Genomic DNA, 21,696 nt, shown 5'->3' on the forward strand with positions numbered 1-21,696 from the left:
TCAGCAGAAATTCCCTTCTTCCTTCTCCCAGTCCTCTGCTGGGTGTTTCTTGTGTTTTCTGCGCTCCTTGCGCGATTTGTGGTGGTGATGCTGGTGGTGGTGTTGGTGGTGGTGATGGTGTCGCCGCATCCGATGGGATCGTCTGGCTGCGGGGAAGTGAGGGACGACAGGGACGTGGCAAAAGCTGATGAGAGGTGGGTGGCCTGCTGGAACAGGCTTCCTCGGGGGAGGGGGAAATGGAGGGAACACCAGGCAAGCTAGTAAGTTCTCACTTATCTGCCAGGCCATATTATCAGGCAGACATTCAACCAGATCAATGTGTGTAGTCATGAGATGCTTAATTGGAGACTACCAGTAGCTGGAAACTTTTGTTGGGGTGTCTGGCGGAAGCCACTTACGTTTGGTGCAGACGATTTGGGGCCGGTCCCATTTGCCATTGCTCCGGCATCGGATGATGGCCACGTGGTGCTGGGCAAATCCTTCGTCGCACTGGTAGCGTACAGTGGCGTGGACATTATACTTGGCCTTGCGGGCACCGATGGGCAAGGCGTTCTCCACTGCTGGAGGGGGACCACACAGCACTGAGGACAGAGGAACCTCCAGTTAAAGAAGTGGATGGGAGTGGGGCTGAACTGGTTTCATCTCTTGTTGAGATGAACCCTCAGCTGGTCCCACCTTTATCCAGCTGTGACCTCCCACCCCCTAATTCTTGTGCATGATGGGAATGAAGGAGATGGGAGGCAAGAATAATCTGAGCAAATGAATGGCAAAAAGGATATGAAAATTGGCAAAGAAACAGAAGCAAGAATGAAGAAAAGTATAAGAAAGGTGGACTTGAGAATATACCTATACATATATATGTTTCCTTAATATGTAAAGAGCTCTTACAAATCAATAAGACCAATGAACCGATAGAAAATTAGGCAAAGGAAATGAACTGGTAGGTCACAGGAAATCAAATACGTATAAACAGCTTATCAACATATGAAGAGCTGGTTATTCTCATCCTCGAAGACGTGCAAACTATGATAACAATGAGACACTGTTTTTCAGGACTTAGATGAACAAAGAACAAAAAGTTTGGTAACACAGAGTTGGCAAGGGTGGGGGAAAAATGGGTACCCTCACATAGTTCTAAAGAGTGAAAACTGGGCTGGACTGACTCCTACATTTACAAACTTAAATAAAACAACGAGCCAGTGACAGGCAGGAGGGAAGGTTGGGGGAGAAGGGGTGGGAGGGAGAGTAGCAGCATACCTGTGCCCTTCTTACAGACATAGGGGAGGTTGTAGTTGCAGGGGACATCATTCCAGTGCCCACTCTCATGTGACACCATCACCACACAGTCCTCCCCACCCGCGAAGAAATTGTCGGGCTGGTTCTCCCTCCAGTTCTCATATTGCTGTAAGAATGGGGAGCAGGGGGTGCTCAGGGGACATGCAGCCTGTCCCAGGCTCTGGCACTGGTACTGTGGGATTCCCCTGGCCAGACCACTCAAACTCTTAGGGACTCAGTGCTTCCATCTCTACAATGAGCACTGTTCTGCCTGCCCTGAGGGTGGCTGCCACTACAGTCCAAGTCAACCCTCCTCTAGCTGCGAGGCTGTGGTGCCCTCTTCCCTGGTCCTCCTGCCCCGGCTCACTCCCTGACAGTCTGTTTTCCACATGGGTCACTCATTGTTAGATAAATAGTTGAACAAAAGGTGACCTCAGACTGGAGGTCCAGGAGAGCTTCCCTGAGGAGGCAACAGGGGAGCTGAAGGAAGACTCAAGGATAAGAACAACGCAGGCAGGGAACAGAGTTCTAAGCAGAGGGAATAGCTAATGCAAAGGCCCTGAGGCAGGACTGAGCTTGTCCTGTCTGAGGAACAGAACAGAGGCCAGGAGGGCCGGGGCTGCTTGATCCAGTTCAAGTGTAGTCAGAGAGTGGGCCGGGGCCAGTTCTCATGGCAGAGGAGAGGAGGTGGATTTCTTTCCTAATTGTGGTGAAAAAGATATAATATAAGGTTTACTAAAGTGAAGCCAGGGGGCCGGGTCATTGTAGCTTACCCAGAACTCTCCATTCTAGGCAGGGCCCAAGTCAACAGTCTGACTGCAGGGACCCAGGCCCTCAGGCTGCCACCACTCACCAGCCCCGTGTTGTCCGTCCACTGGAAATCCCTCTCCACGATCCTGTCGTTTAGGCCGATCCACGTGTTTTCACGCCCAAAACCTGTGGGGTGTGGGGTGTCGTGAGGGCTGGGTACTTGCACCTCCCCCAGCCTAGGTTGCTGGCTGGAGGCCAGGTGGGGGGTGTGGGAGGGGAGACTCAGCCCCCTCCCCAGCCTGAAGGTGGGCTGGAAGGGGAAGTGGATGAAGATGAGAATGGAGGGGGGGTACCCAGAGCCCCTCCCCCAGTTTTGGGTTTGAGCTGGAGGGGAGGACCCCAGCCCCTCTGCCAGCCTGGGGGGCATGGGCTGGAGGCCACGTTCCCCCCATTTCCTAGCAGGATGAGGCTCTGGCTGGCCTCATACTTGGGGAGTGGGGTTGGGGCATGGAAAGGGCTGGAATTAGGCTCCTGGCCTTGTCACAATTTGTGGCTTAAACAAAAGGCCAGAGAAAACGATAAAAACAAGTCAGATCTTTGCAGAAATGAGAGAGCAGGGGCTAAGAGAGCCAGCGAGCAAGGCTGACAGGGCAGGCAGGTGAATCTAAATGAGCCAATCAGTCACTGAGGAGGAAGCAGCTGGATGCATGTGTGTTTGATTACATAGAGGAAAAAAGCCAGTGAACCAGGGAATGAACAAATTAAAGAATTAACAGGGGATGGGATGGGGAAAATGTGAATAAATAAATGGATGAAAAAGGGTAGAAGGAATAATGAGTAAATCAATAAATGCTGGATTTAATTTATGGGACACCCCTCTTTCTCTAAATCTCTGCTCCTGCCTCATTTCATCCCCCGCACCACAGATGCTTCTCCATCACCCTCTGTCCCCTGGCCCTGTTTTAACTGTCATCAGTGCCCTGAGAACCAGCTAAATTTTAGGATAGACTTATTTAATTAGATATTTACTTGTTTGACTATATCCTCTTCAAGAACGTCACTCCCTAAGGACAGGACAATGTGTGTCTCTGTGCCTGGAACAGTGCCTGGCACATAGCAGGTGCTCAGTAAATAGTCAGAGAATGAATGAAGTGAATGAATGAAATGACAAGTGAATAGACACTTGAATTAATAAGTGGTCAGGGCTTGCATTAATGAACATAGCTTCAGAAAGGTAGCGTCTTCAGGACCCTGGGGGGATCCCCTGACAAAGGGACTGTAAAGGCCACCCCTGCCCACCGCAGAGTCCCTACTGTTAATGAAGCCGTGTTCTTCGGGTGAGTGGATGCTGGTCAGGTGGCCGGCTCGACGGCGGCAGTCCCTCTCGGCATCCTCCCATGCCCGCCGATGGGCGAAGTAGCGGTAGCAGTGGCCCTGAAACTTGTGCCAGCCATGGTCACAGCCCTCTGTGTCTGGGAGGTGGAAAGGGAGCATGAAGGGGGCTGGCCTCAAGCCGAGGCCTGCCTTGCCAGCCGTGAGCACACCAGCCCACCAGAGAGAGGGCCCAATCCAAGGTCACTGTGGGGCTAAATCAACCCTCTCCCTGGGCCCATCCCCCAGCCCCCACTCTGTCCCCCCACCTTTTCACCTCCCTCCTCCCATATTCACTTCTTTTCTCTGTTGCAGGAAGAGATTCAACTGGAAGACCATTACACCCATTCCCTCTTATCCCAACTCTAATGTCTCATTCTCTGATCTGGCCGCATCCTGGGACCTCAGGAAATGGTCTCAGGAAGGCCTAAAATTTCCCTCCTGGGAAAAAACTCAAATAGACATTTCTCCCAAAAAGATATACAAATGGCCTACAAGCACATGAAAAGATGCTCAACAACGTGAATCATTAGGAAAAACAAATCAGAATCACAATGGGATACCACCTCATACCCACTAGGATGGCTATAATTTTTTTTTAAAGGAAAATAATAAGCGCTGGCAAGGATATGGAGAAATTGGAACCATCTTGCATTGCTGGGGGGAATGTAAAATGGTGTAGCCCCTGTGGAAAACAGTCTGGCAGCTCCTCAAAAAGTTAAACACGGAATTACCATATGACCCAGCCATTCTACTCCTGGGTACACCAAAAAGAATGGGGGAAACTTCAAAAAGAATGCAAAACAGGTATTGAAACAAAAACGTGTACATGAACATTCATAGCCGCACTATTCACATTAGCCACAAGGGGGAAACAACCCGAAGGTCCATCAAGTGATGAACGGATAAACAAAATGTGGACCGTTCAATGGAATACGATTCAGCCATAAAAAGGAATGAAGCACTGACACGTCCTACAATGTGGATGAACCCTGAAAAACATCATGCTGAGTGAAAGAAGTCAGATAGAAAAAGACACAGGGCGTATGACTACATTTATATGAAACATATAAAACAGGCAAATCCATAGAGACAGAAAGTAGATGAGTGGTTGCCAGGGGCTGGAGGGGAGGAATGGGGAGTGATGGCTCATGGGGACAGGATTTCCTTTGGGGCTGATGGAAATGTTCTGGAACTAGACAGAGGTGGTTGTTGCACAACACTGTGACTGTACTGAATGCCACTGAATTGTTCACTCTAAAAAGGTTAATTCTACGTTATGTGAATTTTATCTCAAGAAAATTATTCGCCTCCTGCCTGTCTGACTCACGGCCATGGAACCAGAGGCAAAGACCTGGAGCTCCATGTGTGGGAAGCTTGTGGTCCAGCACCCAACCCTGTTCCTGGTACTGTTTCTGGGGTCTCGGCAGAGACTCACCTTTCTCACAGAGGCTGCCCCCATAGCTGGGGAGGCAAAGGCAGACAAAGGCGTTGACCTCGTCGATGCAGGTGCCTCCATTCTCACAGGGGCTGGAGATGCAGTCATCTATATCTGGAGGGGAAGGTGGGGCTGAGTCAGAGGTCAGCTTCCCTGTGGCTCCCAGTCCCCACGGAGAACCAGGCAGAAGATGCGTTCATGACCCTACCATCTATCCCAGACCTGAGTACAACAGCGATGGTCTGCACTGATGGCCCAATGACTCTGGAGGTCAAGGGGGTGGAACCTCACACAACTGATGTGAATTAGCATCAATGAGAGGAGATGCCACTGGGCTGGCTGAAAGCCAGAGTGTGCAGGACGTTCCCCCTGACTCCAGAACAGTGAAGGTGGGTCTGGCAAACAGACACATAGGATGTCGAAGCTGAAGGGTCTTCAGAATGTGGAGCACTTAAAAGGATTTGCACAGAATCACGAAGTTGTTTGTAGGTACAGGGAGCAATCAGTTGAGCACCTCTTCTCCCAATCCCTGTGTAGATAGTGCCTGAAGCATGTACGATGCCAGGCAAGTCACTTGCCCTCTCTGAGACTCAGTTTCTTTTTTTTGCAAAGTGGTGATAACAATAGCACCTCCACAGCAGTGGTTGTGAGTAGAGTCAATGGAAGAGCTCAAGAAATTATATCATTTATAATTATTGTTATAATTTCATAATTTTTTCATATGTCTTGTGTTGGGCTTTGGAGCTAGCTTCCAACAGTTCTGGTGGTGGTGCCTATACCCCTGCCTACCCAGGAGAGGGTAGGCGATCCCCTGGGGCCCTTTGCTGGTGGGAGTATGAGCCTTACCATCCTTTTGTCTTCCCCTTCCCCACCCCTGCCTGGTAGTAATGGGAGGCAGCACACCAGAGCCTCAGCCCTGAGGATAAAACCTCAGATGGTTGTTGCTGAGGCTGATTTACTGGAACCAAGGAGTGAGGGAGGGGAAGGGAGCATCTGAAGCCAGCATTTTGTGATCCCTGATCCTCATGGGGATGGCTGCTGGGATAGACTCCAGGGCTCTGAGTCAGACAAGTCTGTGTTCAGATCCTGAGTCTGGCGTACTCACCGATCTCACAGTTCTCTCCAGCAAAGCCCTGGTCACAGCTACAGCCATACATGGTGCCATTGGCTTTACACGTGCCCCCATGCAGGCAAGGGTTGTTCTCACAGGGATCCGAGGGAACTGCAGGATGGACAGGAGTACAGGAAGGAGTCAGACCACCAAGTCTGCCTCCCAGGGAATCCAGACCTCAGACCCCTAAAGGCCCTCTCGTTCCACCCCTCTCTGTGGAGTCCCCTCTATGACTTCCCAATAATTGATTGCCAACTTCCTCTCACATGTCCCTGTGATGAGCTTACTCCTTCCAGGAACTGGCCAAAGCACCTGTGGGATGCCCTGGCTATGGCAAAGTCCTTCCTTGGACTGAACTAGAATGGGATCCCTGCAGCTTCTCTTAGGAAGTCTTCTCATAGAACATGGTTTAAGTGCCCTCCTTGACTTATCCCCATTTTTCTAGAAATACCCAACTGGTCATTGTGCTTCTCATACTTTGGAGCAAAGAAGTGGACATAGGTTCTAGATGGGGTACGAACGGCACTGGGACCAGTGGGAACCATCACTTCCTTCGTCCTTGTGGCTCAACCTCTTCTGATGCAACCTCAGTGGTTACAGTGTGGAGAAGTGGTGGATTATAGCAGTAATAACCATAGGCTGTGCAGTCAGAGAGGCTGGTTCAATTCCTGCCTCTGCCACTCACTAGGGAACCCTGGGCAAATTACTGCTGTGAATTTCAGTTGCCTCATTTACAAAATGAAAATAAAAATAGCTCAGCCTGGGCTTCCGTGGTGGCGCAGTGGTTGAGAGTACGCCTGCCGATGCAGGGGACATGGGTTCGTGCCCCGGTCCGGGAAGATCCCGCATGCTGTGGAGCGACTGGGCCCGTGAGCCGTGGTCGCTGAGCCTGCGCGTCGGGAGCCTGTGCTCCGCAACGGGAGAAGCCACAACAGTGAGAGGCCCAAGTACCGCAAAAAAAAAAAAGTAGCTCATCCTGCTCTCCCAGTCCTGACCATAATGCCATGACTGGCTCTCTGTATATCAGCCTGGGGCCTCTTGAGGGGTCTCAACATTGCTTAACATGGACAGGGCATCCAGGGGGAGTTGAATGTGAGGCCCTGTCCACCTCTCTCATCCCTCAGCTGGGTTTCTCTGGAGGCAGGAGGGTCACCCCTCCCCATCTCAGGGCCTCAGAGGCCTTGGTGAGTGGTCTCTGGACCACCCTGGAGTCTTGGAGGGGCAGAGCAAGAACCCCCATATACCCCAGATGACCCCTATCCCTTGTCAGGACAGTGTCAAGTCTTCCACTGCAAGATACCAGAAATGAGACCCAGAGGAGGGCAGGGTCTAGCTCAAAGCCACTCAGCAGGACAGTACAAGAGCCAAAACTGGCCTACGGGGATCTGGAAGCCGTTTAAGGCCCTCTCTCCAGGCCCTATAACCTAGAATTTGTTTCTGTTTTGTCCTGGTCTGGAGGCCCACAAGAAACTGAGACGATGACAAGCAGTCACCTCCTCCCTGATCTTCTGGACTCCGCCTTCACCCTTAACAGGTTGTTCTCCCCATAGCTGCCAGAGGGAGCCCATGTAAACCTGAGTCAGGTCATGTCCCTCCTCTGCCTAGAATCCTCCATGGCTCCCCATTGCCCTCATAGGAAAAGCCAAAATCCTTACCTCAGCCCACAGGGCCCGGTGCAATCTTCCCCAATATCTCCCTGCCTGATCCTCCTCTCCCTCCTTCACTTACTCCGCTCCAGCCACACTGACCCCGCTGTTCCTCCTACACACCAAACACGGTCCTGCCTCAGGGCCTTTGTACAAGTTATTCCACCTGCCTGAACTGCTTTTCCCCCAGATCTCTGCGTGGCTCCACTCTCACCTCCTTCAGGCTTGCTCAAATTCATCCTAACCCCCCTTCCAAAGCCAAAACCCACCCACTGGCATCCCTCATCCCTTGCTTTACTTTTCTCTTTTGTCTTTATTACTTTCTAACCTCCAATATAATTTATTAGGACCATCATTTCTTATCCATGCCTCCCCCCAGAGCGGTGATGTTCCACATGGCAGCCACGCACAGCTATTTAAGTTTAAATTAATTAAAATGGAATAAAAGTTAAAACGCAGTTCCTCAGTCACACTAGCCACATTTCAAGGGCCCAGTAGCCACCAATGGCTCGTAGCTATTGTATTAGACTGCGTAGCTCGAGAACATTTCCATCACTGGGAAAGTTCTAGAGCATTGTTCTAGAATGTCAGCTGCCAGAGGACAAGGGACTCGGTCTCAACATGGTGCCTGGAATACAGCAAGCACTCAATTGTTGCTTGCTAACTGCATAAAGGTAGCTGCTGGCCTGCCCGCAGTGACTGAAGCCGGTCCCTGGGGCAGTGGCGTGTACCACCACGGATGGCCAGAGAGGCCTGTGGCTATTTCTGTGCCTGGTGCCACCCTGGCACGTGCGGGCACATGCGTGGGGCTGCCAGGCGCCAGGACGTGTAAGCCCCACCAGGTGCCCCAAGCTGCTGACACCTGCCCACGGACTGGCGGTGACTCAGTCGCTTGCTGGTGCTGCATTTATTTTTGGCTTCATTAGCATTTCTGCTGCAAGCAGTAGGTGAGTAGGCGCCCAGGTCTCCCCCAGCACTGGCTGCCTCCCTCCACCCCGGCTGCCCATGGCTTGAGTCTGGAGCCGAAAAACCAACAAAGTCCAAGACAGATCCAGCCGTGGCCCTGGGGGCTCCTCTCAACACACTTTCCTTAGCACACTTCTTCGTGGTTTCCCTCCCACCTGACCGTTCCTTCTCTAGTTCCTTTGGCCTTGGGCAAGCTTACCCCCCCCCCAAGACCTCAGGGCGTTTTATTTTGTTTTATGTCAATGAAATAAGCATCTTAGAGCCCAGTGATTGAGACAGAGACTGTTGTCAGACAGCCTGGATTCAAACGTTATCCTTGACACTCCCCAGCTGCATGACTCTGCACAAGTCACTTGACTTCCCTGTGCCTCAGTATCCCCATCTGTAAAGTTAGGATCGTACTAGAACTTGTTCCTCAAGGACATTAAAAAGATTAACCAAGATGATTCCAGTAAAGTGCTCAGACCAACCCAAGCACAAAGGCAGTCACCAATAAGCATAAGCCTTTATTGATGCAAGTGCCCCTGCCCAGGGTCCACCTGCCTCCTGGGCATCTAAGAAAAGAAGATGCAGCCCCAGACACAACCCAGAGATGACAGGGTGGGTGATAAAACCCTGCATCCGCTGTTTCCATCACCACGACACTTTGCCTTCAAAAAAAGGAGCAAGTGTTATTGATTGATTGTAAAACCAATCGTGTTAATAAGAGTGTTTTGCAACTCGGAAAAAGTGTGCCTTTTAATTAGCTTCTTCTTCTTCTTTGTTTTTGTTTGTTTTTTTTTAACGCTCACTTGACCGAAAGAATAGCTCAATATGGCAGGACCTAAAAACTAAAGGGCTGGAATTTGCAGGCTGCCCATAACGGGCAGACCTGGCCCCAGGAGAACAGGGTGATGGCTTTCTCTGGACTCCGCCGGGCATAGAGCAACCAAGGCACATGTGGATTTGGGTGCCAGTTGAGGTTTGACCACTGACTAGCTGGTAGCGACATACCTCCCTGAGCCTCAGTTTGCTGTCTATTAAATGGGGGTGATGCCCACCACTCCCACCCCTTCCCAGCACCCGCTTTATCTGTGGCTTGAGGCCCCCCACGTTTTGCACCACTGAATTCCAGCTGCGATTCAACACTTGTCCAGGAAGGCCTCCTCCCTCCGGCCCCACCCCAGGGGGGTTGCCTGTAACCAGCTCTGTCTTCCTCAGACTGAGGCATCGCTGAAGGCAGGACCCCAGCATCACACAACACTGTCAGCTGAGAGCGGTCATGAACATGATTTGCTGATTGTACTCATCCCCAAAACCAAACTCCGCCCCACACCTCATCATTGCCTCATTACTCGCTGTGCACAAAACACATCAAATGCAGCTTCACCTCCTGGCCTTTGCCCAGGCTAGTGCCTCTGCCAGGAATACGCTTTCTGTAATTCAACTCTGCCTAATGAGCTCCCGCCTTCAACATCATCCCCTGCTAGAAACCTTCCCAGGCACCCAAGAACAATCCTTCCTCCCAGCTCTGGCCTACCCCAGCCCCTGGTTCCTGAGCACAAACACAGTGACCTGGATGAGACCACGAGCTTCCAACTCACCCTCCTCTGCACTGCCATTTGCAGGGGTTCCCGGCAGGGCTGGCTCCTCTCCACTTGCTGCCTCCGCCCAGAAGCTCTCCACACCTGGGCTCCCCGCCAGGACCTCCAGCTCAAACTCCTCTGGGCCCAGGGAGGCAGGCAGCACGGTGCTGGGGGAGTCCCACGGCACTATAGGCTCCCCCGAGGAAACTGAAATGGGCTTGTCCTTGCTGGCTGCTGTCGGTGTCCAAGGAGGAAGAGCGGGCTCCCCTGAGGGGCTGCCCTCATGTGGAGGCTCCAAGCCTCTCAGGGTGCCCTGGGTCACCATCTGGCCCTCCGGCTCTGGATGGGGTTGGGAGTTTGAGGAGGCCATTGTGGACATGGCCAGGACCCCAACCTTGTCCCCCAGGTCCAGGGACATGAGGGACATCACCACACTTGTATCCACAGCCATTTGAGGGTTCAAGGTGGGGCTTTCAGCTCCCTCAACCACGTGGGATCCAGGTTCCCAATTCCCACCAGCACCACTGGTGTCTAGTGTGACCACGGAATTCATGGGAGCCACTGTGGCTCCTCCATCTGTAGCAGCCGAAGGCTCCAAACGCGGGGTGACCTTGAGCATCAAGGAGACCCTAGGGACCCCCAAGGGCACAGATGGGGAATGGGGGTCTAGCCCTTTACTGTGCAGTGACAGCCACATGCCCTGTGCCTCATCCATGTTGGCCTGCAAGCTGGAAGTGGGGGTCTCTGCTGTGTTGAAGACCGCAGACTCAGACCCCAAGACGCCTCTGGCTACCATGGGCTCAGTGGCAGTCTCAGTGGGAGTGACGGCTGCCACCACATTCCCATCCACAGAAGCCTGTGGGTTGGATCTGGGGGGCTCAGCTTTGCTGAGCCCAGTAGGGCTGGTCCCCCCAGTTTTTCCGAAGTCTGCTCTGAAGGAGTTAGGACCGGCTCCAGCTTGTGTGTCTGTAGCTGCCTGCAAAGGAGCCGTAGGACTTCCTTCTCCATGGCTGCTGAGTGCCAGGGATGTGGCCTCTCCACCTTGTCCCATCAGGCCCGAGGAGGAGGGCAGGGAATACACTTCTGGATGGATGGGATCCTGGGGGCTGGCCTCGATCTCTGAGGCAGGGGAGGGTGGGGCAGCGGCCATGGCTTCACTATACCCCTTTACCTCACTGGCATCGGTGGGGAGGGGCGTAGGGTGTGACAGGAGCCACAGTTTGGGGCCACGAAGCATGGCCATGACAGGGAGGTCTGGAGAAATGACTGTGGGAGAAGCCTCCCAGCGGGCAGTGCTGGGGCCCTTTAAGGGGTTGGGAGCCAAGGCAGTGGCCTCCGAGGAGGACCAGGGCAGGTCGGGGGTGGCTGGCCTCACACTGGGGCCCTTGGCTTCCTCTAGTTCCAGGCCAAGGGTGATAGGTGGGACCATGGTTGGGGGCCACAGCCAGGGCTCTGGGGGGCTCCTGCCACCAGGGGAACCTGAAACAATATCAACAGTAATTATAATTATCTCTCAGCAGCTTCTTCTGCTGATTGTCTCCTTGGCTCCAGGCCTGAGGAAGAGGGGTCTTCTGAGGCTTGGTGAGGCCAGGGGACCCAACTGTGATTCGGAGCCTTCTCCCCTGTCCCCCTTGCATCCCCAGGCAGGTCCCATCTCCCCCTTGGACCCCACTCACCAGCTCCAGGCACATCCACCTCATTGGTCAGCACAGCCCAGGGGCTTTGGCTCCGGCCACTCCCCAAGGCGTCAGTGGCTCCTGTGGCCAGGGGAGGCTCCACGTAATTCCCAGCAACCTCTGGGGTGGGGGGCTTGACGCTGGCCTGGAGCACGCCCTTCAGCCCTCGCTGGGGTTCCTGTTGCTGGAAGTGGCGCCCGTTCAACCCTTTAAAGCGCCCCCTCCTCCTGGGCATGGGGCTGGCTGGGGTTGCCTCTGTGTGCCTGCCCACCGCAGTGCCTGCCTCCACGTTGCTGGGGGCGGGGGACACTGTGCTCAGCCACACCTCCTCAGCCTCCAGAGCAGGCCTTGAGGCTAGTGTGAGGCCCCCAGTGGCAGGACTGGGGGTCTCTCGAGACTCCTGCTTCTCTGCCAAGATCAGAGGCTCTTCTTCCCCACTGGACACCAGAGGCTCCTGGAAGTCTGGGGTGACTACCTCCTCCTCCTCCAGGCTGGACTCCAGTTCTTGGGCGGGGGGCCCTTCTGCTGACAGAATCTCCCCCTCATCCCCAGACGACGGGGTCTCTGGGTTTCCATGTTGTGATGTAGGGTGATGAGCTGTGGGAGAAAGCAGAAGAGGCTGTGTTAGGCCCAGGGGCTGGCTGGGAAGTTCTGCCTGAAGTCTACCCACATTCCAGCATGCTACAGCAGAGATCTTCTATGTACCTCTGTCTCTCTGAGCCCCTCTGTCTCTCTGGGTTGTTTCTGGGATCCCCCCTGACTGAGAGACAGAGGCACAAAGTTATCATCCTCACTGTTCAGGCTGGGGTCCACTGTCAAGGTCAGAATCAACTGGTCACAGTAAAGGGTCAAGAGACAGCTTGGCTGGTGGGTGAAGCTGAGCAGTGGCCAGCTCTCAGGGGGGCAGGTCAGACCTGGGCCGTGGCTCCTCCCATGGAAGAGAAAGCGCCTAATGGGCATGGCCTTTCTACGAAGAGATTCTTTCCCCCCCCCAGCTTACACATGACTCAGCTCCTTGGACTTGAGGTTTGCAGCTTCTGAGGGTGTGGTCCCACCCCAAGGGTGAAGGCCATCCCTGGTCCCATCCCTGGGGGTGTGGCCTTGCTCAGGGGTCATGGCTAGTTGAGGCATCACTTCCTCCCCAGTGGGTGCTCATGGGCAAGGCTCCAGGTGAGAACTGCTCCATCCAGCGGCGTGTCTCTCAGAGATCTCAGGAGACATAGCCCACCCACTAAACAGGACTTCCCCCCAGAGCTTGGTCTTCTCTGAGGCTCGTCCTCCTCTAAGGCGGGGCTCCTACGGAAAGCTTGTCTCAGAGGTACGACCTTTCCCTGGGGGCGCGGCTCACCGCGCAGCAAGTTTTCTTGTGCCTCTCCCCTGCCTGGTCTCCACCTCTACTAGAAAGCCAAACTCCCGGGGGCGCGGCCGGTATAAAGGTGCATGCCCTTGGGGCGTGGCCACCCGGGGACGCACACTCAAAGGGCGTGGCCTCACCTCGGAAGCAGTAGGCGTCGTAGCGCTCTCCCGGCGACGGGAAGCGGGTGCGGTTGGCGAAGCTATAGACGGTGCGCACGCCCGGGACTGGGCCCCCGCAGCGCCGGCGCGGCGTCTGGATCGGATAGCGCACGCTGCCGTCGGCCAGCCAGCCCGGGTCGCACTGGTCCAGGCCCTCATGCCAGGCCAGGTGCAGCTGTCCTACCGAGGCCAGCACAGCGCCCTGGCGGCGGCACTGGGCACGCGCACCGGCCAGTGTCAGGCGGCGGGCCAGACCTACGTAGAAGACCTCGCCTGCGGGAAGGCGCGGGAGAAGGTCAGAGGGGCCCCAAGAACCCTCCCACGGAGCCCGGGAAGGGGGTCCCACCCCAAATAGCCCTGATCTGGCTAGATCTGGGTTGCAGCAGCCGCAGCTGCGTGCCCCCATCGCCAGAACATCACTGTCGTTACCTCTCATGCAGTGCTAAGAGGGGGCTTCACTTTCCTTTTCAAGTGAGGTAACTCAGGCCCCTTAACGAGTTGAGCTTCAGAGAGAGGGAGGGCCTTGATGAGGGGGGGCTCAGTGAGGAGGGAAGTAGGAAGAGGGGGGGCAGGAAGGGGGAGAGACTCAGAGAAGGGGACAAGGCTTCAGAGAGGGAAGAGGCTCAGAGAGAGGGAAGGGGCACAGAGGAGAGGGGCTCAAGGAGTGGAGGAAGGCTCAGGGAACCGGTGGGCTCAGATCTTGGCTGCAGGTTTAGAGAGGGATGAAACTTAGGAGAGCTAGGAAGGACTTAGGGAAGGATGGGGGTTAGGGAGGGTAATGGGGCTCAGGGAAGGGGGTGTTCTGCCAGCCCCAGACTTACCCCCCAGCTCACGGGCAAAGCAATACACATCGTAGAGTTCCCGTGGGTCTCGCCTCCCATAGTTCCTCACCCCTGGAAGGCTGCTACGGTCACCATAGCAACCAGGACGGGACTGGGTGATAGGATACCTGACAAGACAAGGTGGGGGTCCCTCTCAGATGTGTGCTCCTGGGGCCCCCAAGGACCATCTTTCTCCAGGGGCTAGCTCTCCATCTCCCTACCCTGTGTACCCCCTCACCGAACAGTGCGGTCAGAGAGCCACCCGGCATCACAGTTGTCAAAGCCATCCTCGAAGGCAGCCTGCAGGTGCCGCGGGGCTGCAATGGTGGCTGAGTTGAGACGGCAGGCCTCCTGGGCCTCAGCGAAGGTCAGCGAGTAGCGATCCTGGGCTGCTCGGTAGTGGAACACAACACCTATGGGGAAATATCCAGGATGATTTATGCTGTAATCTTCAAGAACAGACCTCGCTCTTGCAGAATAGCGCCCCCCCCCAGTCTGATAATAACAGACCTGCTGCCCTACACTGCCCTGTACCATGTCTGTCCACTCAGCAACAGGCATAGTGCTAGGGTGATGATGGGGGGTGAGACAGATATGCCCCCATTTTACAGACGAGGAAATGATAGCAATGGCCATAAAGGGCTAGAATTTGTTAAATATTTGCTATGTAAAAAGCATTTATAAGCATTATCTCATTGAAATCTTACAACAACCCTATGATTATCCCCATTTCCAGAGGAGCAAACTAAGGCTCAGAAAGGTTGAGGGACAGGTCTAAGGCCACATAACCTGTGTAAGGGAGAGCCAGAAGTTATATCCAGAAAGATCTGACTCCAAAGATAGCACTCTTCATGCCTAAGGTTAGGCTCTGGAGGTGACAGGAGGCATGGAGAAGAGTGAGAGATTCTGCCTCTTAGGAATTAAGTACATGCATACAGAGGGGAAGCAAAGGCAGCAATGGGTGATCAAATGTGGTGGGTTTTTAAAAAAATTTTATTTATTTATTTATGGCTGCATTGGGTCTTCGTTGCTGTACGCGGGCTTTCTCTAGCCGTGGCGAGCAGGGGCTACTCTTCGTTGCGGTGCACGGGCTTCTCATTGCAGTGGCTTCTGTTGTTGTGGAGCATGGGCTCTAGGTGCGCAGGCTTCAGTAGTTGTGGCACGTGGGGTCTAGAGCACAGGCTCAGTAATTGTAGCACACAGGCTTAGTTGCTCCGTGGCATGTGGGATCTTCCCAGACCAGGGCTCAAACCCGTGTCCCCTGCATTGGCAGGCAGATTCTTAACCACTGCGCCACCAGGGAAGCCCCCAAATGTGGTTCTTGCTCAGCTTAGAAATGGAGTCACCGAAGGCTTCCTGGAGGAGGTGACATGTAAGCCAGGACATGAAGCATCAATAAGCTCACTGTGACTCAAATTCTGATTTAGGGATGAGAGAAATGGCTGAGCAAAACAAAGGTATTAAACATTTTGCTCCATTTTATCAAACTGAGAGCTCCCAGAAGGCAGCAGCTGTGTCTCACTCATGGCTGTGTCTCCAGCACCAGGCTGGCATGTGGTAGCTACTCAATAAATGTTTGGCTGAATGAACGAACTAACCAAACCCAGAGGTGGAATTCTCTTCTTTCACGACTTATCAGTTTTCTTTGAGGTTTATCAGTTTTGAGAACAATGCCTTGGAAAGGGGATGATTGGTTGACCCCATAAAATATGCAGTGAGACACTGTTGGCTGGGCAAAGACTGTGCTCCAGAACAGAGGGTGCAGGGACTTTGCTCATGGCCAACATAGGTTAAGGGAAATTGACTTCCCAGTAGGAGTCCACAGGATATTCTCCACACAACAATCCATTCGTTGGGCTTCCCTGGTGGTGCAGTGGTTAAGAATACGCCTGCCAATGCAGGGGACACGGGTTCAAGCCCTGGTGCAGGAAGATCCCACATGCCTTGGAGCAACCAAGCCCGTGTGCCACAACTACTGAGCCTGTGCTCTGGAGCCTGCGAGCCACAACAACTGAGCCCACGGGCACAACTACTGGAGCCCATGCTCTGCAACAAGAGAGGCCACTGCAATGAGAAGCCTGCACACTGCAACTAAGAGTAACCCCCGCTCGCTGCAACTAGAGAGAGCCCACGCGCAGCAATGAAGACCCAAAACGCAGCCAAAAAACCCCACAAATCCTTTCATTGATTCATTCGTCAAATATCAATTGATCATCTTCTGTGTGCCATGCCCTGTCCTAGGACTTTGTTTAATAATTTAAAAAAAATTGTTTTTTGGCCTTGTTCATCTTGATTGGTTAGGAAAACAGAAACTACACTGACTATTTCAACAGAAACAATTTAATATAGGAATTGGTTACATTGATGACTTATTTACTTAATCTATATTTTCAATCCACTTTTTAAAAAGAACTTCACTTTTTAAAAACATATATTTATTTTAAAAGGAAATGTGTATTCCTATTTTAAATAGAAAGCCAATATCCTTTGCCTTATGTGAAAGTAGGTAACCATGAAATGGACTTAAAACAAGGTTATGAAATCCTATGAAATGCTGTGGTCCATAAGAGACTGAGCCAGAGGCTGCTCTCTCTTAGCTAAAAGAGAAAGAGGGAGATGTTAAGGAGAGAGGTATACCCATGGAGACTTTGTTCCTGACTTCATCAGAAGAACTGAAAGCAAATCACTGTTCAGGGAGTGATTTCTTTTTTTTTCTTTTCTTTTCTTTATTTTATTTTATTTTTTTGCTTGTGGGATCTTAGCTCCTTGACCAGGGATCCAACCTGGGCCCTCGGCAGTAAAACTGCAGAGTCCTAACCACTGGACCACCAGGGAATTCCCCAGGGAGTAATTTCTAAGGTGACATTCAGTGGATGGGCTTCCCCATCCCAGCCTTGGCCCCTCCCCTTCCCCCAACTGACCCGTCACTTCCAGGGGCACCAGGTCCTGCTCATCCTCGATGCCCCTCACCACCTGGCAGCGGTAGAGCCCGGAGTCGCTGGCCCTCAGTGGCCCCAGTAGCAACGTGGCGTTGACCCGGTGCCGGGGGTAGGCAGGTAGTGACACGCGTCCCTGCCAGCCCTTGGCCACTCGAACCACATTGTCCTTGGCCACTAGGATGGGCAAGTCCTGCCGTTGGCCTGATGCAGTCCGCACCTTGGTCCACTTGATCCGAGGAGCTTCTCGGGCTGCACCTGGCCGTGGCCACAGGGTGAAGAGACAGGGCAGGGCCACCAGCTCTGCCAGCGCAGCCCGCACCGACCCAGACCCCACCTTCTGCATGTGGAGCCCCTTCTCGGCAGTGGCAGCAGCAGTGGCGTCCTGTGTGCCTGGGGTGGAGAAGGTGGAGAGAGGGCCTGGCTGAGAAGCAAGGACCCTCTGACTGAGGCCAGAGAGGTTAGGTTGCCTACACAACATCACAGTGTCGTACACAGATCTGTGACCTGCAACCCAATCTGTGAGCAGAAGAGGGGTAATGGGGCCGAATCCCTTCATAGTTCTGCCTCCTCTCAAAGTCCAGACCCTGGAGGCCAAGGATTTAACTCTCAGTGTCACTGACTCACTATGTGTCCATGGGAAAGTCACTATTCTGCTCTGAGCCATGGTTTCCCCAAAAGTTAAGCGATAGGCAGCCATTGGAAGAGAGTACCTTCTATATAACAGGCACTTTATAAATAGCAATCAGCTCATTTGATTTTCATAACCATCTGCAGAGGTAGCCATGTCTCATCCTCTTTTGGGGGAGTTGAGGAAATTGAGGCTCAGAGACATCATTATAATTGCGTAAGGCCACAGAGCAAATCAGGAGGCATTGCTAAAGTCTGGGCTTTTGACCGCTACTGGGGAGATGCCAGGGAGAGGCACACAGACCTTTATTTCTCTTGTCCCACCCATGGCAGGCATCACTAATCAATCTTCATACTATTCTCTCTCCCTCTTTTTTTTCTCTCTCTCTTCAGCTCATCTCAGCAAAACAGTGAGAGGCGGGAAACTCTAGCCTCCGCTGGCAATGACTAAAAATAACCTCTCAGGTGTCTTGTTCGCTTTTGACTGTTCAAAGACTTTTTTCATCTATTCTCATTTTATTCTCCAGACCAAGCCAGAGAACCAGCAGGAGAAGGCTCTCAAGTTAAAAAGCTGCCCCATCTTGTCAATTCTCCAGACCCCAACCTCTCCCAACCCACAAGCCAACTCACCCCGTTCCCCAGCCACAAAGAGCAGCATCTGGAGAATCAGGAGGCCTGAGACCCAGACAGACATGGCCCCCATCCTGGACCTGAAACAAGATGGAGAGGAAGGAAGGGGTGAGTACAACCCTCCTAGACATTTGGCATGAAAGGACCAATTCCTCCCACTCTACGGATCTGGAAACTGGGGCTCAGAGAGGCCAGTGTGTCACTCAAGGTCACACAGTCAGCAAGCCAGAGCTGAGCCAGAATCCGAACCCAGGACCAACTGACTTCAGAATCCGAGCAGTGAAGTCCTATGGTCAGAGCATGGGTTCTGGAGGGAATCAAACCTGGGGTTGTCTTTTGCCTGTTCCTTGCTGGATGACCTTGAGCAAGTAGCTTAGCTTCTCTGTGCCTCAGTTTCTTTGCAGGTCAGATGGGGATAATATGAGGTAGTTGGAAGGGATAGATGAGTCAATATAGTCAATACATATAAAATGCTTAGAACTGCCTGGCATGAAGGAGTAAATTTCAGCTGCTATTATTATTATTGACTTTAATATAGCCAAGATCAAAGTCCCATTTTTCAAGTCAGCCTCCCAAATCAAATTGGGGGCTCCTAGAGAGCAGCAGCCAGTCCTAGTCTGCCTGGGGTCCCCAGTTCTGGCAGCAGACTGGACTCCAAGCCAGCCTGTAATCTGGGTTTGCTGACTGACACGATTCTCAGCTTCAATTCCAGGATTTGGTTGTCGCCAAGATTCTATTCCTGGTTTCTGGGATTTTTGAAGAGCTGCCAAGTCCCAGCTGGAGGAAGGGACCTCGCCCTCGCCCACCCCATCCTCCCCCTGAATTCATACTGACTGGCAAAGATGCCTTCTAGGTCCACAGAGAAACTCCAGTTGTGGGTCTAGACTCCTATAGGGGTTGTGGCACACGAGCATAAAGTGGACAAATAGTGAGCACTACCTGTAAGCAAGGCCCATTCCAAACACTGGGATACAGCAGTGCCCTCCCAAACCTCACATTCTTCCAGAGACTAGAAACCCTGGGGTGGTGGTGCGTCCCACCCCTCTGGAACCCCCTTCCCTTTCCCCCCCCGGGAGGGCTCAGAAGGTGGGGGCAGATGGGAAGTTAGAACATCACCTACAAACCCAGCCCTTGCACCCTCCTCCTGATAAAAGAATAGCCAGTGTGGATGGAGTCCAGAATAGGGTCCTGTGGGGGACAGCTGGCCCCACCTTAGGGAGGCAGGCCAGGGACCTGTCCGTGGTGCTGAACTCTGGGGCAGCAACGCAGTGGCACTACCCACCCCCTTGGTCTCCTTGCCTTCTTAGGGCAGCATCTCGGGGTCCAGAGAGGGTGAGCGGTTTTCCTGGGACTGCACAGCAGGGCAGAGGCCAGCTTCTGGGACGGTGCCCCTAACTACCGACCTGTAAACCTCAGCAACCTCTGCCTCCATCCCGGGCTGTCCTCATTTCTCCCCCTCGGAACCCTGAGCGGGGTGGGATCCCCTGATGGCTGTCCAAGGCCTGGATGGGTATTAGAGGGTGGGGCAGGACTCTGGGCTGCGCCTACCCCAAGAGAGTTTTAGGAGGGGGCAAGTTCAGAGAATTCTCATGCACGTGCACACACACACATACTCTGTACGGTTAAGAGCTCAGACTATATCCACATGACTTGGCTTCAAACCCTGCCTCTACTCCCTAGATGTTGCATGATCCTAGACAGCTGCTTCATCACTCCGTGCCTCAGTTTTCCCACCTGTAAAATGGGGATCAACCAGCACATACTTCAGAGTGTTACTGTGAGAATGGAATGAGCTAAGACTTGTCGAGTCCAAGAAATGTTCACTTAAACAACAGCTTCTTATACACAAAGCCTGGTGTACACACTCAAATATGCAATGGTGGTCCGACAAGGTGACACACAAAGGTTCAGTTGCACTCCCCCCCCATGCCCTCCCGCACACACTCCATCCCCTCCAGTTGCACCTCACACACCCACACCCCTTCTCTTAAAATACCTCTTCCCCAGGGCCACAAGAGGTGAGCATTTACACAGCTGTCTGGGGCTTGTCCCCTCATTAATAATGCATGAGCCTCATACATATGCAAGTAGGGGCCTGTGGGGCTTTGTGGGAGGGGTGGCCCAGGAGGGGGGAGAGAGAGAGAGAGAGAGAGAGAGAGAGAGAGAGTGTGTGTGTGTGCGCGTGAGCACGCGTGTGTCTCCTCCTCCCTCACATCCACCTCCTGTCTCAAGCCACTGAGTGAGGGTGAGTTTGCCAGTAGGCATTTTTGTGTGTTTGTGCCTGGGTGTGTGTCCAGGCAAGGATGTCCATGAGGTTGCCCCCTGTGGTGTGTGAACATGTACGAGGGTCCACAGCAGCAATATGCACTGGGTGGGGCGTAGGGGACCCAGTGTAGTCTCTGGATATGTGGGTTCAAGTACCCCTCAGCAAGGGCTATGAGCACACGTGTGTATGTATTACTGGCCTGGGAGTCAGAGCGTATTTGTGTGCTCCTTGGAGAAGAAAGGAAACTGGGCTCAGTAAATCATCCCAGGTTGTCCCTTGGAGACCTGAACCCCAGTCAATGTCTCTCCCATTAGCTCCCCAACTCTGTACACAGACCACATCTCACACTCACCCACTCAGGGTCCACGCTGCCAATCACATGGAGAGGACCCTTGCTGCACACACGGGACACATACACAGCCACACACTCTAGGCTCAGAGCCTAGGAGACACACACACTCACAGATTCACAGTGACATTAACAAAGAGAGACAATATGGGCACTTACAAGCCAGGCAGCACGTCTTCTGCACAAAGACGCACACCCACAGTCTCAGGCTCCCCACATAAACCCCTCGATGAGGCCACTCTGTCAGACATAGTTCCTCACACACACTCACTCACGTAGCTGCCAGCCCCTGGCACAGACCAGGCTGGATAAATTGTGGCTTTGGTGACTGGTGGGCACACATCATTTTGCCTGGTGAAGTGGCCCCCAGCACAAGTTTCCTGACAAAGACACAACCTTGGTCACATTAGAGTCACAGAGGACCCCGGGTCCCCCCATAAGCACACGCCTTCTCCCAGTACGGGGTAGAGACACACACACACACACACACACACACACACACACACACACACGCGCGCGAGTCCCTACCTCCTGGGGGATGCCTTCTGTTTGGAAATGTCCACAAGCCAACGAGGCTGCTGGGGTCTGGGGTCCCATGGTTTGCCCAGCCCTCACTCCCGGCCCTTGCCCCACATCCCCCGCTGGGGCCCAGCGCCAACCCTCTCCTCAGCCTGGCTGTCTCCCATTAATGCTGCTGAGAGGAACAAAGAGGAACAGGGATGGGGATTGCTCCTGCCCAGGCTGGGCCTGG

General features: G+C 53.3%; 2 protein-coding genes across 2 annotated transcripts in view; one reads left to right on the forward strand and one right to left on the reverse strand.

Annotated features, from left to right (window-relative positions):
- On the reverse strand, positions 1 to 18,410 carry NCAN (neurocan). Its single transcript, XM_029218899.1, has 15 exons — positions 18,331 to 18,410; positions 17,056 to 17,463; positions 14,373 to 14,547; positions 14,135 to 14,262; positions 13,293 to 13,586; positions 11,799 to 12,395; positions 11,134 to 11,601; positions 10,141 to 11,073; positions 5,940 to 6,056; positions 4,835 to 4,948; positions 3,339 to 3,497; positions 2,129 to 2,211; positions 1,258 to 1,402; positions 399 to 581; positions 1 to 146 (listed from the first exon to the last, which is right to left on the reverse strand). The coding sequence occupies exons 1-15, from the start codon at positions 18,401 to 18,403 to the stop codon at positions 1 to 3; spliced, it is 4,023 nt and encodes a 1,340-aa protein (XP_029074732.1). The 5' UTR covers positions 18,404 to 18,410.
- The window catches only part of NR2C2AP (nuclear receptor 2C2 associated protein), a 16,781-nt gene continuing 8,625 nt past the window's right edge, over positions 13,541 to 21,696 (forward strand). The window contains exons 1-2 of the mRNA XM_029218903.1: positions 13,541 to 13,608; positions 18,228 to 18,438. Coding sequence (XP_029074736.1) covers positions 18,393 to 18,438 — 46 coding nt within the window. The 5' untranslated portion in view covers positions 13,541 to 13,608; positions 18,228 to 18,392. The remainder of the gene's footprint in view (positions 13,609 to 18,227; positions 18,439 to 21,696) is intronic.

Source organism: Monodon monoceros, unplaced genomic scaffold, assembly GCF_005190385.1.
Source record: "Monodon monoceros isolate NGI ecotype Baffin Bay Population unplaced genomic scaffold, NGI_Narwhal_1 Super_Scaffold_12, whole genome shotgun sequence".
Classification (NCBI taxonomy): domain Eukaryota; kingdom Metazoa; phylum Chordata; class Mammalia; order Artiodactyla; family Monodontidae; genus Monodon; species Monodon monoceros.

Excerpts from the sequence above, each read along its gene's own strand:
- NCAN (XM_029218899.1), bottom strand. The coding sequence starts at position 18,403 with ATGGGGGCCATGTCTGTCTGGGTCTCAGGCCTCCTGATTCTCCAGATG. Across the intron at positions 13,587-14,134 it reads CTTTGCCCGTGAGCTGGGGG|GCGAGGTCTTCTACGTAGGT; the intron begins GTAAGTCTGGGG and ends GCCTTCCCGCAG. Across the intron at positions 2,212-3,338 it reads AGAACACGGCTTCATTAACA|GTTTTGGGCGTGAAAACACG; the intron begins GTAGGGACTCTG and ends CACACCCCACAG.